At 30.4% G+C, this 15,147-nt stretch overlaps 1 protein-coding gene across 1 annotated transcript; it reads left to right on the top strand.

The window, feature by feature from the left end:
• The first annotated feature begins 4,438 nt into the window (after nucleotides 1–4,438).
• Nucleotides 4,439–11,426, top strand: LOC140880589 (agamous-like MADS-box protein AP1). The gene is made up of 8 exons (XM_073285164.1): nucleotides 4,439–4,858; nucleotides 7,904–7,985; nucleotides 8,515–8,579; nucleotides 8,684–8,783; nucleotides 9,825–9,866; nucleotides 10,130–10,171; nucleotides 10,616–10,746; nucleotides 11,123–11,426. The coding sequence occupies exons 1-8, from the start codon at nucleotides 4,674–4,676 to the stop codon at nucleotides 11,220–11,222; spliced, it is 747 nt and encodes a 248-aa protein (XP_073141265.1). The 5' UTR covers nucleotides 4,439–4,673; the 3' UTR covers nucleotides 11,223–11,426.
• The last annotated feature ends 3,721 nt before the right edge of the window (nucleotides 11,427–15,147 follow it).

Genomic DNA, 15,147 nt, shown 5'->3' with positions numbered 1-15,147 from the left:
TATGCATTCATCTTGAGCTTACGTTGATTTCAGCGGGCAAAACCGCCCTTTTTGTTTGGACGTTTGGGAACTATGATTGAGTGGCCTAGGTCATAGTCGTATCGCCTAGTGCTAGCATACTCATTATGGTTGCTCAAAATCTAGATGAGTGAGATATGTGACACCACCTCGATTGGGAGAGTCTGTGAGTCGTCACATGATCTCATCCTCGGGATCCCAAAAGCACAACAGCAATCCTTCGTTTATCAGATTTGATATCCCGGTTTAAAGACATGCATTTCATTACGTTGTTATTGATTTTGTTGTTGTCTTGAAAGCATGTTTATTGTTGTATTACTTGATATGTTGCTTTTACTGGGATTATCATTCTCACCGATTTATCCGGCTGTTGCTTTGTTTTGTATGTGTACTTGGCAACAGGAGGGGCAGGATCAAGTCAGCATAGACCTGGTTAGCGTCAAGAGCAAGAGATAGAAGTGAGACTCGTTTAGAAGTCGAATCAGCATGTCAATATAGTTATGTTTTGCGAACATGTTTAGTCATTCGAACTTCTCGTATTTGTTTTGTAAGCAAGAATCGATGTAGGTACTACCGAATTGAATGTTTCTCTTCCCTAAACCTTTCTTGTATTGTTATTGGCTTGTCAAATACTTTTAATGCAAGTGTTTAGGTTTTGTTGAGTTTATTTCGGTGCCTCATTATTTTTGGGCGAGAGGACGGCGCGGGCGCGCGGCCTCTTTGCGAGGAAAGGGAGCGGGCGCTCTGCCTTAGAGCGCGGACGCGCTGGTTTTAGCGAAGCCTCGGCGCGGGCGCGCTGACATCAGCACGGGCGCGCGAGCCTTCTTTAAAAAAAATCATTGGTTGCTTCTAATCTTGGTTCCTCGTTTACTTATCGGTTGTTTTATCCGAGATTAGTTGATTAGAAACGAGGTCTCACAGAGGTCCTGAGCGAAAAATAATAAATTTTGGCCCAATTTTATCTTTCGATCAATAATTTGTCTTCCATGAGCACCACTTCTTCAAAAAAAAAAAAAAAAAAAATTACATCATCATGATAGCATATATATACCTAAAAAAAACAACACAGGCAACTCATTTCCTGAAAGTTCATAAAATACACAAAAATTTAATCAAACCATGAAAAAAGAATCACTCAAATTTATGTGTAAGAAATTAATTAAAGAACAAAATATATTTGAAAAAATGATTAATACAAATCACACTAAATAACAATAATAAAAAAAATTAACAAACCTGAGCCAATAAGAAGAAAGGGTTTCTCGTAAGATTGTGAAATATAAACCTAAGTGTCGCAAGACGGCAAGGGCCAATGGTTTTTCTCTTCACCTATTCACGGCGCGAATTTTTTTTTTGATAGGTATAGAGTGAGATTTTGATCGACAAAAAAGATTGGGAAAATATACATTTTGGGTATAATTGACTTATTTTTAAAATTAATATATATATATATATATATATATATATATATATATATATTCTTATAATTTTGGGCCCCTAATTTTTTTCAAAATTTTTGGGCCCTGAGCAGGATCCCTGGTAGCCCTGCCCCAGGGCCGGCTCTGGTTATAAGTAACTTTTAATATGGTATTGATATATATTTTCTTATATTATAATTTTTTATACGGTATGTGATTTTCGATACGGTAAGGTATATCACCTTTATGATTTTTACGATTAAAAAACGTGTTATTTTATTTGATTTTATTTAAAATTCTACTAAATCAAACAATTTGTGATTGTATAAAAGCTTTCCTCAAACAATATAATTGATTTAAATAGTTAAAAAATAATTTTATGATATATATATATATAATGATAAAAATGTTATTTCGGTTATTTATTTTATCAAATTCTAATTTTAATCCACCATATTTTTTTTTATTTTAGTTCTTTTTCTGAATTTTGAAAATTTTATTACACTTTCGTAAAAAAATGAAAAAAAAAAGACAAATTACAAAACTAAGGACCATGATGGTTGACCGACGATTTCGGTTGGAAAAAATTCTAGCAAGTGAACTAGGTCAAGTTATAATATAATTGGACAGAGTCCAAGTCGATCCCACAGAGACTAATGTTTAAATACTAAGATATAGACTATTCAGATTAATCTAGGCTAATTAAAATAAAGGATTTTTATAAATTATTAAACTAATGAAAATGAACCAAATTATTCTAAAGCATAAGTTTAAATTAAATTAAATGAACTGAAAATCTTTAAGACTGATTCAAATTTTAGAAAAATGACCAAGAACACACAACGGTACCATACATCGATAATTGTCACGTATTGGATTTAATCAAACAAAACTCATTCATATTCACTACAAAATTCCCTAGAATAATTATTAATCTATTTCTAGAATTAATAACCCTATTTTCATTTAATAGTCCAATTATTTCTAATTGAATTTAATTAAACAAAAACGCATTCACGAGTTATGAAATTTCAGCTTTCGCCTAAAATCGCACACTGAAACCGAATACTATTTCTAGTCGATTTAACCATGTGTTGATCAATATTTTTGAAGCTAATTTCAATCTTTTCTTTTTCAAGTCCAGATCGAACGACATACATGCAATTAATTGGCCAGATTAAAAGCAAGAATTATGCACAAACATTAATCAATAAATATTCCATAAATCAAAATTCAATCAATCCGTCCCATAAACAAAAATCAATAGTTTGGCCCTATTGTGTCCCCGGTCAAAAGACGACTACTCCATAATAATAAAATCAAACAAAAGTTTCATGTTTGAATTCATAATAAAATAAAACAGAAAAAGAAGAAAAGAAAATTCTCAGCAATAGTGTCGAATCTTGCTTGCATTGCGCGTTTCTTCTCTTCCAAGCTCTCAGCCGTCAAATCCCGAAAATCTCTCCAAAGTCTATCAGTAAAAAATCAGAAGTTTCAAAAGTGCTCTCCAATTAGGGCTTTATTCCCTTTTATACCTCCTTTATTTTCGTCCAAAATAATGTCTAATATTGCCCAAAATAATCAGAATTCCAAAAATCCCAAATTCTGCACGAATTATTTTTTTTTTTCATATTTGCAGTGTACACAGACCCCGGACATGGTCCATGCCTAGGTCCGTGTATTAAAAATTCCAGCCCAAACTTTTTACGAAGCCACACGGACCCTATTCCAGAAGGTGCACGGGGTCCGTGTATTATTTTTTCTCAAAACTCCATTGCTTCGAAGGTGCACGGACCCTCTTCCAAAACATGCACAGGGTCCGTGCAATAAATTCTATTCAATCTTCTTGACCTCTTATGATTTCTCCGTGTCATCCGGCCAAGTTCTAACGTGGCATTGAATTGTTTGACTTTTTCTTCAATGTTCAGTTCTTCTCAATTGTTAGTCAAACCTACAAGCATAGAAAATATGATGATTTACGCGCAAAACTCGGAATAAAATGCCTAACAAGCACGAATACTACAAAATAAAGTGCCAAATAAGCTATAAGATTCGTGCTTATCAATGGTCAAAACACAAACTCTTATGACAGTCTCATGGGTCAATTTTGTGAAACTGATATCTTATGTCAGACATCCATGAAAAACATTATTTTAACTATAAATATGGGTATGATTATATTGACATGTCTCACGATAAAAAATCATAATATCTTATCATAAGATACTGCTCTTGTAAAAAATGACAAATGATACGAGACGAAAACGCATTGTTGTCACATACAGAATTAAAATTACACATAAGTAAATATAAAAAGACAAAATGTTGATGACACACTAAAAAATGCTGGTGTGACATCAGAAAATTAGATGATGTGTCCGGCACCACGTCAACGCGGGAGTGAAATACGTCTAAAAATCAACAAAAAGTAAAATTACAATACTAAAACACAAATTTGACAAGTTAGAGAACCAAAAAATGACAATGTAGCTCAGAGGCCTGAATTTGTTATTTGTCATATTTTAAAATATTTGAATTGAGGATATGATTGAGAATATTATATGTTATTATGTCTGAACATTTGGATCTCTAACACATGATCGACATCCAACTTCCATTAAAATTTGAAATACTAATCAAATGATATTATCATATTAGAACATGGAAGTGAAACATAAACCGAACATGTGCGAACTAATGGTAAAATATGTAGCCAAAAAACCATTATAATATATAACAAATTAAACATTTTTTTTGATAAAGGGGAAAAAGAAAACAGTATAAGTACTGATGAACGTGAACTCAGATTTCACAAGGCAAACAGTAACGAGAGAAGACAGACCTGGACACATGATATTCCAAACTCCGTACCATATAGTAAGAAAGTGGTGAGCACCATATATAATCCACCAGACAAACAAAAACGATCCCCCACCCAATCGCCACTCGACAGCACATCCTTAAAAAACCACCTGGTTTTCCCTAACATGGTTTCAGGTTTTCATTCTTTTTATATCAAATGCTGGATTATATTGCTTGCGCACCCATCCATTAATGACCTTCTTTCTTTCTTTTTTTCACTAAATGGAGACAACAGTTATTATATATGAGAAAGAATAGAATTTTCGGGGTTTCTTTTATTAGGTCTTTGTTTTTTTTTTTTATCTTCTGATCATATAATATATATATATATATAATTGTGGTTTAATTGTTTTTAAAAAAAGAAAAGAAAAAAAAATGGGGAGAGGGAAAGTGGAAATGAAGAGGATCGAAAACAAGATAAACAGGCAGGTGACATTCTCAAAGAGGAGAGGTGGTTTGTTGAAGAAGGCCCATGAGATCTCTGTGCTGTGCGATGCAGAGCTTGCTTTGATTATTTTTTCCCATAAAGGGAAGCTGTTTGAGTATGCCACCGATTCTTGGTAATCATCAACTACCCTTTTCCTTTCCTTTCCAATCTTTTCTTAACTGATTTCTTCGAAACTTTTCTTTTTTCGGTATAATATATATATAAGAATTAATTAAATATATCGATCTTTGGTTTGATATATTTTCTGTCAATTAATTCTGAGTACAGCTAGCTAGGTTTTCTTTATTTCTGATATATTCTTGGATTATCACTTACCCTTTTCTTTCTGATATATTCTTTTCTGAACTTTCACTTATGACTTAACTAATTAACACGTGAAACTTTGATGCTTTGTTTGGTATATATATATAAGATCTGTGGTTTTTTGTGAAATAATTAATGAACAGCAGCAGTAGGGTTTTTTGGTATTATTTTCATGTTTTTTTTTTTAAATTTGAGCTTCTAAAATCTTTTAGTATAAAAGACCTAATTCTTGATGAGTCGTAAGTTTTATATTTGAATTTTTTGAATTTTATCTATATAAGAGAGCTAGCTAGATATTGAATGTTACACCTTCTAGAGAGAAAAGATTCGATCTTATCTTGTCTTCAAAATTTAATTTCCAATTTAATATGTAAACTTACAAAGATATTGACTGATCATATATCATCGGGGCGTCACAACTCACATGTAACGATCAAGATTTAGCTAGGATCATATTCAGAGAGCTAGGCATTTAAAATTTGACACTTACATGGATGTTTTCACTTTTCATATACATCCTTTCAAACACATCTGCAAACCGAGAACCATTGGGGTTCTAAGAGTCGGGAGACGTACCATCTCCCGACCCTTATCGTAATCTGGCCGGTATGGTTCCCGGCCGTCATCTGTCGGTTCCGGTTCTGTTTTGAATTTTGAAAACTAAAAGGATATATATATGTTTCAAAACTAAAAAATTTGTGTACTTGACTAAAAAAATTTTGTGCCTTGTACCCCTTGTGCATGGTACCAATTAAGGTTCTGAATTTAGGACTTGATTGTAAAAAACCTTTTTTTTAATTCCATCCAAAAAAGTTTATGAAAAATTTATTGAAACGTAGGACCTAGTTGTAACAATTAATTAATTAAACTCCTTTCTCACATTGTTATTTATTGCAAAAATACAAAAGAAATCCATTCTCTTGATAACTGGTGGGTTGAACCACCACTCCTCCGACGGTCCGGTGGCGGTTTTGATTAACCAATGAGCCGGTAAATGAGACAGGATCGATGACCACCGGTCCGCTGGTTGGTTAATTTATGACCCTTGGTCACCTGTGGATTCTGTGTTCAAATTTGTGGTAAAGTTTTATATTAATCTTGGAAATCGCACTTATAAGTTTGTACTAGACTCGAACAAAAAGTTATTTTGTCATTTTCCTATTTGCAGAAGAAGAAATGGATTATGTCTGGAATTTGGGGTTATCCTTTAAGAATCCTCGGAACCAAGAAACGTCAGAATTATGACATTGTATGGTTTCTTGATTTGAAGGGAATCATATCGATTTGACAAAAAGTCAATGTATGGCTTGTTTCTTAGGGTAGGAAAAAAATAATTAAAGATTCTCAGTTTTATCAAATTTTGAACTTCCAAATTAAATTAAGTGGTCATGCATCTTTTCGTGGCCACACAAAAATTTATGTAAGACGGTCTTAGGGATTAACTTTGTGAGACGAATTTTTTATTCGATCAAACCGATAAAAAATATTACTTTTTACACAAAAACTCTTGTAAAACGGTGTCACAGGTCAATTTTGTGTAACCAAACTCGTATTTTTTTGGTCACTCATGAAATCATATTATTTTTTATATCAAAAATATCACTTTTTATTGTAAATATGAACAAAGTTGACTTGTCTTATAGTTAAAGATCTGTGAGACCGTCACACAAGAGATTTAATCTATTTTTTTATTGTAGGTAGGGGTCGGATAGATCGATCTCATTAATGATATATAATGTGAGACGTAATCATGGCACAAAATCTAAACTCATAAAGTGAAGATTTTGGATTTGAAACCAGAATAGTACATCAATTCACATTTCTTCTATAAATCTTTAGATAATTTATCATTCAACAAAGGTGGTTCCTTAAAAGTTAAAAGTGATTTATATCATATAGATATAGTTAAATTGATTTTTCATTTTTTTTTCATGCATGAGGGGGGGAATTTTTTATATAATAAAACTGAATTACCGAAATAAGTGAGATCTGAACCTAAAATAGTAAAATTATGTTCGTTCTTGAGCCTCACCCACTAGGCTAAGGCGTCCTTGGTGATTAATAGTTTTTAAACTCACAAAAAATTATAATAATTAATTAAATTAAACTTATCGTTTTAACTATGATGTGACTTCTTCTTTTTTTTTCCCCATTTTTTGTTTTATTTTATGATGTGGTGTTGTATGGACATGAAATCGGAGATTACTAACGTGATAATGAACATTTTTAATGTGTCTAACACCATGTCAACAATTGGACTAAAAGTATGAATAAATATTTTTTAAAATTTTATTATTATTATTTTGAGACCAAGCTTTAATTTACAAGTTAAGGAGGAGGATCCTAAACAAGACAGCTAAATGAATTAATTAAATTGTTCATTTCAAATTCAAACTCAATAATTGTTATTAAATCGATTTATTGTCATCATAAAATTGACTTAAAACAGTACGTACTTCTCGTTTTACTTGTATTGAGTTTAAGATTTTTTTATTTGCAAAGGTTTTGAAGTTTTGAGATAGTGAAACTGGTCGAGACAAGATAAAGAGCTTATTGATCATATAACTTTTGAATTCTGAAATATGTTGTATTTATGGTGTTCTAGTTCTAACCATATTTTTCAGTAGTTTCTTGTATCGAAAAAATTTCAATCCTATCATTCTTATGATTATTTGTTATTGGCTTTAATTTTATGAGGATAAAAAATATTTATGTATGTGCAACTCTTATTTCTCCCTTTAACAGATGCATGTATTTTGCGCCATTATATTTTTTCTTCTAATTTTTATCTTTCCACTAAATTCTGCAAATAATATATAGTCGAAGTATATATTTTTATTCGCATGCATTGCAGCATGGACAAGATCCTTGAGAGGTACGAAAGATATTCATTTGCAGATAGACAACTACAAGTTGCAAATGAACCTGAGTCTCCGGTAAGTGCATGCATTCGGATATATATTATCATTGGAAAAATAGTTTCGTTGGCCTATTAATTTTTTGAATTTTAGGTTTTAGTCCATTAAAGTTTCAAATTTTAGTTTTGATATTCTAACTTAATTTTCGGCTATTTTGGTCTGACTGCTAATTTTACAACGAAAATGCTTACGTGACATCGAAAAATACTGACGTGATGTTGAAAATTGCTGATATCAAATGCGATATCAGCAATTGGATCTAAATTACTGAAAATTACAGCTAGTTTACAAAAAACTAATTTTGAGTTTTGACAACTTAACAAACCAAAACCTAAAATTAGACAAGTTAAGAATCAAAAACCTCATTTTCCCTAGGCAAGATATAATATAGACTTTTTTTCTATGGTTTTCATTGTATTATAATTATAATTACATTCATGGTATATTATACACACACAGACACACACGCGTACACACACATATACATGTATAGAGGTATATTGTTGCTAGAAAATAGTGGTAACGACGTTGCATTCGACTTGTGTAGGCCGATTTGTGCCTAGAACACAACAGACTCAAGGCTCGAATTGAGTTGTTAGAAAGAAATCACAGGTAATCGAAGATACATGTGTGACGAAGATGTTGATGGTGGGAACATGCATTCATTGTATGCTACTAATTTATAATCTTCATTGGCTTAATGTTCCTTTTGGCAGGCACTATATGGGAGAAGAGATTGATTCTATGAGCCAGAAAGATCTCCAGAACTTGGAACAACAGCTTGATACTGCACTTAAGAGCATTCGGAATCGAAAAGTATGATTCTTTCTCATTATTATCACATCTTAATTATGCTCTCAGATATAAAATTTTGACGCATCTCGGAATATTTGTCTTCTTATTACATCGACCCATAGAATTTCAAGATCATGGTCTCCAACCAGAATGCTTACTTCGAAAATTGATGTTATAATCTGATAATTTTAATTAGTACAGCTTATACAGGACATGAAGGATATATAATTTTGAGCTTCGAATATGTTTCATGCCTTAATTTATCTTCCATCTATTCACACATAAAACTTAGTAAAAATTAAATTTATGATTCCAAGTGTAGAGATGCGAGAATAACTCAAAGTTAATTAAAAATGACAAATTATATAGACGGGTAAATTTTTTTTAAAAAAAAAAATTTGGTATACATTTTTTAAGTAAAATTGCATTTTTTTTATCTGAGGGTTTTTTGAAATTTTGGTGCTTTTATTTTGTCAAATTTTAGTTTAGTCATATATATATATTTTCAATTTTTAGCATTTTTAGTAATTTTTATCGAAAGTGTTGATATTTATGTCACTGCACGTTGCACACAACCAGGGCCACACCAACACTACTCCACATCAAAAAATGATCAAAATTGCAAAAATAACATATATAACGAATTAAAATTGAAATTAGACAACCCAACACAGAGAATCAACATCACGAAGAACTGTAATTTTATCCAATTTTTTTCCACAAAATTTTAGGTTAAATGGAATCTTGTAAGTATTTTTTTTAAAATTTATGGTACTCTTTGATGTGCAATCATCATTTAAATGACCAAAGAATCTAATTAACTTTTTAAAATTCAATCACAAGTTTATAGTCTCTAATTTAATCTCATGTATCGTTATATTGAACTAATATATCAAACCTTACTAGATTTCAAGTTTTCTAAATGCATGGAGTTAGAATTTAATAATGAAAAATATTGACTTTATAAACTATATAATTATTTATGGAAAGGCTTTAATTTTAATATTATTCCAACTTTGGAGCTCTAACTTTAAGATATGAATTGCATTACTTGGCTTACAGAATCAACTCTTGTACGATTCAATATCTGAACTGCAGCGAAAGGTTAGTCATTTCATTTCAGCAGCAAAAACTGAGAAATTTGTTCTTATAATGACTCAAATTTTTTTATTTTCTATTTTAAAAAGGTACTATAAGTTTGCTTGTTATGAAAGTACACTCTTACTAGTTACTATACCAAAAAACAAAGTATAATTAAATGGTGATCAGATAGAAACAAGTAAATTTAATTAATCTCGTCATCTTTTCAACTCTTACATCCGATCGAATATATGATCTTAAATCAAGATTTCAAATGGTTTGGACAGGAGAAGGCAATACAAGAGCAAAACAGCATGCTCGCAAAGAAGGTAATTAACTAAGTAACTGGACTTTTATTACCATTAATTTTTTTACATTTCACCCCAACTTTAATATATATATTCCCTTTTATCCAACAATAATTTCCTAACCTTTCTATAATATTGTGACAATTTGATTTTTCATTCATCCTTCCCTAAGGGCTTGTGATATTGGGATGAATTGCAAGAACAGACGGTAGATAACCTATACAATTTTTTTATAAAAAAAATAAATTAATTCGGGAAATTTCATGCTATCTTAGGTTATTTCTCCAATAGAAAACACATATATCATCCCCTGTGTAACCATGTATATATTGAATTCTAATCTTTAAAAATAAAAATAAAAATTGTACAGATGTATTCTTGCCAAGGACCCATGATATTGATATCGCTTATTGCAAGAAACCCTTCATTAATTTAACAAATTTATTGTTTCATAAATCCAAACAGATCAAAGAAAAAGAGAAGGAAAAGGCGCAGCAGCCACAGCGGGAAGTACTGCAAAACCAGATATTAACTAACATTGCACCAATGCCACCTCCATTCCTGATGACTTCTCAACTTCCTCGTTTAAACATAAGGTAAAATATATGTATATGGTAACATACTAATTAAGCAAGAAATTGTTAGTTAGGTTTCGTAGATCGAATAAACTAGGAGATTTATAGATTTAAATTCGTCGTTAAGAAATGGACTTAGACCTAACTCAACCCCAACCGATGTGGGACTTAGTTGTGCCTCATGTCGATTGAATAAATATTTTGGGAGTTTAATATATAGACAAAAACAAACCTTGAGTTAGGTCCAAGTTCATTTCTTAACATGTAAATTATATATTCTCAACTTAGTTAGAACAGGAAGAGAATTGAACTTCTTAAGAATTAATCAAGAATTGAACTATGTCGGGACATGTCCATCCGAATTTTCATTTCGTTTTTTTTTCCTTCCCAATCATAGTGGCATGTACGAGGCAGAAGATGCGGAAGCTAGAAGGAACGAACTTGATCTCACACTTGATTCACTCTATTCTTGTCACCTTGGATGCTTCGCTGCCTGAAAACGACTCCACTTCTTCCATGGACTTGGATCGCGATATATATATATATTCCATGTCGCCTTTTTAAAAATTTTGTCCTTGATTTGGGGGGTCGATCTACATATTTGAGTGTTTAATCTTTGATGATATAACATCCATGTACAAGCATGAGAAATTCATGAGTGTCTTTATGATGTCTACATTGAAATTAAATGTTTCAGCTAATATTTGAGAACTAATATGTGCGTGGTTTCTTGTGTACATAATAATATATAAATTTTCAAATTATATTTTTATTGTAATTGAAATTTATCGAAGCCACTGAAACTTGTTTTATTCAAATGAAGCGGGAAAAAGGTTTATTTTTTCCTATAAAATCCATATTTAGAAAGCAATATCTTCTATCTTATGTACCCGATGCTTTATGCTCACAGCTCGTCAAAGCTAAATATTTTCCGAATAACGAATTTTTGAATGCAAGCCTAGGATCAGATCATAGCTTCGTATGGAGAAGCAGCTCTGAAGTTATGTTGGCATGGGGAATAAGTTTAAAAATTGGTGATGGGCCATCCATTAATATTGGTCGAAACCCTTGGCTGCACGATCATAATTGTGAGAACCCGAAATTTTAGTATACTAAAATTTGGTAAACTAAAATCTGTAAACTGAGCGGAGGTCAACTGAAATTTCAGCATACTGAACTTGAGGTAGACTGCTTGAAGGAAGACTGAAATTTGGCAAACTGAACCGAAGTAAATTGAACTGACCAGTTGACCAAGATCAGTCCAGTAGCTAGACTGATATTCAGCTGCTTCAAAATCGTAACTGATGCATTAACTCAGAATCATGACAAATAATAACAATTAATGGGGAGCCTAACAATCAGATTTCTCCCAATAAATAACACTCAAATTTCTGAGATTTGTTACACAAATTCTGAGAAATACACCTATAGAGTGAGTGAGGAAATTCATTTTAGCAGAAGCAGTCAGTTTAACAGACCATTTCAGCGGCCAGTTTAGCAAGACAACCGAAATTTGTTTAGGGAATCTACGGTAAGTGGGCGTTTTGTTTTAAAGTAATAAAATTATGTTTTGTTCTGATTCCAGCATTTAAATATACGATTTGGTTTATGAACATGAACTTTGTGATTTTCTTGTATACCAAAATTGTGAACTAGTTGTAAGAATATATATTCTGCTACTTTGAACTCTGAATCTCTGGACTCATCCTTTAGAGGAATACCATATAAGGGACTGATATTAGTTAGCCACAAAATTTCAAGCAACTTGGTACATTACCTGAAGTTTATGTTTTTCTTAAATACTGGAATAACACATCTCTGTCTCTGTATTTTGTTATACTCTGTATATGTATGAATAAGAAATCTTATTAAAATGATTTTAAACAAGTGTTGGGAAATTTCCTCATTTACTAAGTGACACTCATATTACTCACCCACCCGAATCACCATCTCAGATAATTAAGAACAAAGATGAGCTAGAAGAAGATGAGCGCAGAACCAGTTTTGGGGCTGGTGAAAACTGATCAAGATCCTGATGTTTAGTATGTTTAAAATAACTAGTAAGAAACACGTGCTTCGCACGTGGACAACATATTAGTCTATTATATATAATATAAATTTATTCACATTTATAATAAAAATAAAATTAGCAATAATTAAAATTTCAAATAATCTATTTGTTTTATTTTTTTAGATGATTAAGAGGGTGTTTGGCAAAGCTTATAAGCTCTTTAAATTTGTTTGCCAAATTTTTTGTCAAAAAAATTATAAGCTGTCAAAATAAGTTGTTTGATAGCTTATAAGTTGTTTTTTAAAAAAGTAAGGTCATACCTAATTTTTAGAAAATATCCTTATATGTTTTATTTAAATTTCCACCATACTCTCTGCCCATTTTTTGTTCATAATTTATCAAAAAAATTTCTAAATTAAAATTAAAGATAACTTTATTTTTATAATATATGTTTAATATTTATGATAAATTTAAAATTATTTTTGTACATATATTACTATTTACATTACTTTCATAATATTATATTATTTTTGACAATTTTGACAAAAAAATATTTTATCATATCAAACACATCAATATTTTTAAGTTGTTTAAAATAAGTTCATCCAAACACTTTAATAACCTATTTTTAAAATAAGACTTGACAACTTATAAGCTCCTAAAACAACTTATGAGATTATAAGTTGTTTTTAATAAGTTTAGTCAAACACTCTCTAAGTTTTCAATAGTTGTTAAAAGTCTTATGCTTGGGTTTTAAATATTATTTCTCTAATGAAATTTTTTTACTTCTATTCACATTTTTATAGATAAAATATATCATATAAAAATTTTATTTTTATAATTTCAATGAAAAATATTTTTTTGCTTGACAAATATATATTCACTTTTATATATCATTTTTTTAATTATTTTCTAAGAATAATGAATATGTCCATGGAATTAATCAAAACAATATACAATTTAAGGGTAACGCATAAATTCACAACGAAAGTTTTTTTTTATTTTACCACGTTTTATCGTTTTATTCACAATTTTATAGGTATAATATAATAGTTTATATATATATTCTTTTCAAGCTTTTAATTAGTAATAATATATTTTTACCATCAAACATCTAATCATTAATTTTTTTTGCTCATTATTTAGATTAATGAGAATTATATTTTGGCAAAATGTTATTTCTCTAATATATTTTTATTATTAAATATCTTTTCAATTTTGACGTATTATTATTTTCAAATTTTTTTATAATTATGTTGTAACCAAATGTTATTTTTTTATAAATACTTTGCTCCTCACATGTCTTGATTTTTTTGTCTTAAATTCATAGAAAATACATTAAATCAATCAAGTCATTGAAAGCGAATTTGTGTAATAAAATAAGAGGTGAAGATGGTGATGGTGACACGGACGATATGAAACTACTAATTAATATAAAATAATATATTTTAAAATAAATAAACTGAAAAAATATAAAAGAAAATTTATTGAAGAGAATATTTTTTTATTTATACTTCTATTCTATATACATGTAGGTGATATGAAAAAAAAACAGATTTTAATTTAAAAAAAAACTAAATAAAAGCAGATCGATGAAGTTGAATGTAATGAAATTATAATAATTACATTGATAACAAAATTAACAATAATAAAAAATTTATGCTCATTAAATTTTTTTTTCACGTACCAAAGAATTTCTCCCTCTCTTTTCCTTCTCTGATTTTCCCTCTTCTCTGTAGAATTTCTTTGTTTCCTCTAGTATTTGTATATTTGTAATGGGGATCGAGTGGATTAGGAGTTGTGGATGCATCGATCAAAGGCCGAGAAAGAGGCCGCGACTGCTGTGAATTTCGGCAAATTTGGTGAGTAGAATCGTGGAGCTTTAGCATGAACCAAGCAACCGTATTAAATAGTAAAATGCAATACAAGAACTGCTAGATTTGGATTTTTTTTTTTTATCTTGCCTACTAAGTCAAAATATATAATAATAAATATGTCATATGTATGATGCAAACCACCCTTTTCATTTGACATGGTTATGTCATTTTGCTAATACTAACTCCACTTTCCTTCAACAAATCAGACAAGAATTAGAATACACGATTCAAATCGACATACTCATCGACTCGATCTCCTCTGCCACGTCCGCCGACTTCTGCACCGACTATGTAGATTTTTACTTTTGCAACATTATGTTATGAGTATTTGGCTAGTTACGTTCTTTTGACATTATTTGACTATTTGTGTTCTTTTTTTGAAAGATATTTCATTAACTAATGGTAAATTGTACATTTATTAAATTTGATTATATTTAATTATTTATTTGGTATGGACAGAAAAAAAACATTGATATATATCGCATTATGAAGACGCTTCTAACGTATAACAAATGGAACAATAAAACAAATTAA

The sequence above is a fragment of the Henckelia pumila genome, chromosome 1, assembly GCF_033568475.1.
Source record: "Henckelia pumila isolate YLH828 chromosome 1, ASM3356847v2, whole genome shotgun sequence".
NCBI classification, from domain to species: Eukaryota; Viridiplantae; Streptophyta; class Magnoliopsida; order Lamiales; family Gesneriaceae; genus Henckelia; species Henckelia pumila.
Note: the sequence above shows the minus strand (reverse complement) of the source record. Positions and strands in the feature narration are given on the sequence as shown.

What these genes read in the sequence shown, in the direction of transcription:
- LOC140880589 (XM_073285164.1), top strand. Translation starts at nt 4,674, where the DNA reads ATGGGGAGAGGGAAAGTGGAAATGAAGAGGATCGAAAACAAGATAAAC. An exon ending in TTGTTAGAAAGAAATCACAG is followed by an intron (nt 8,580 to 8,683) that starts GTAATCGAAGAT and finishes TCCTTTTGGCAG; the next exon opens with GCACTATATGGGAGAAGAGA. An exon ending in TATCTGAACTGCAGCGAAAG is followed by an intron (nt 9,867 to 10,129) that starts GTTAGTCATTTC and finishes TGGTTTGGACAG; the next exon opens with GAGAAGGCAATACAAGAGCA.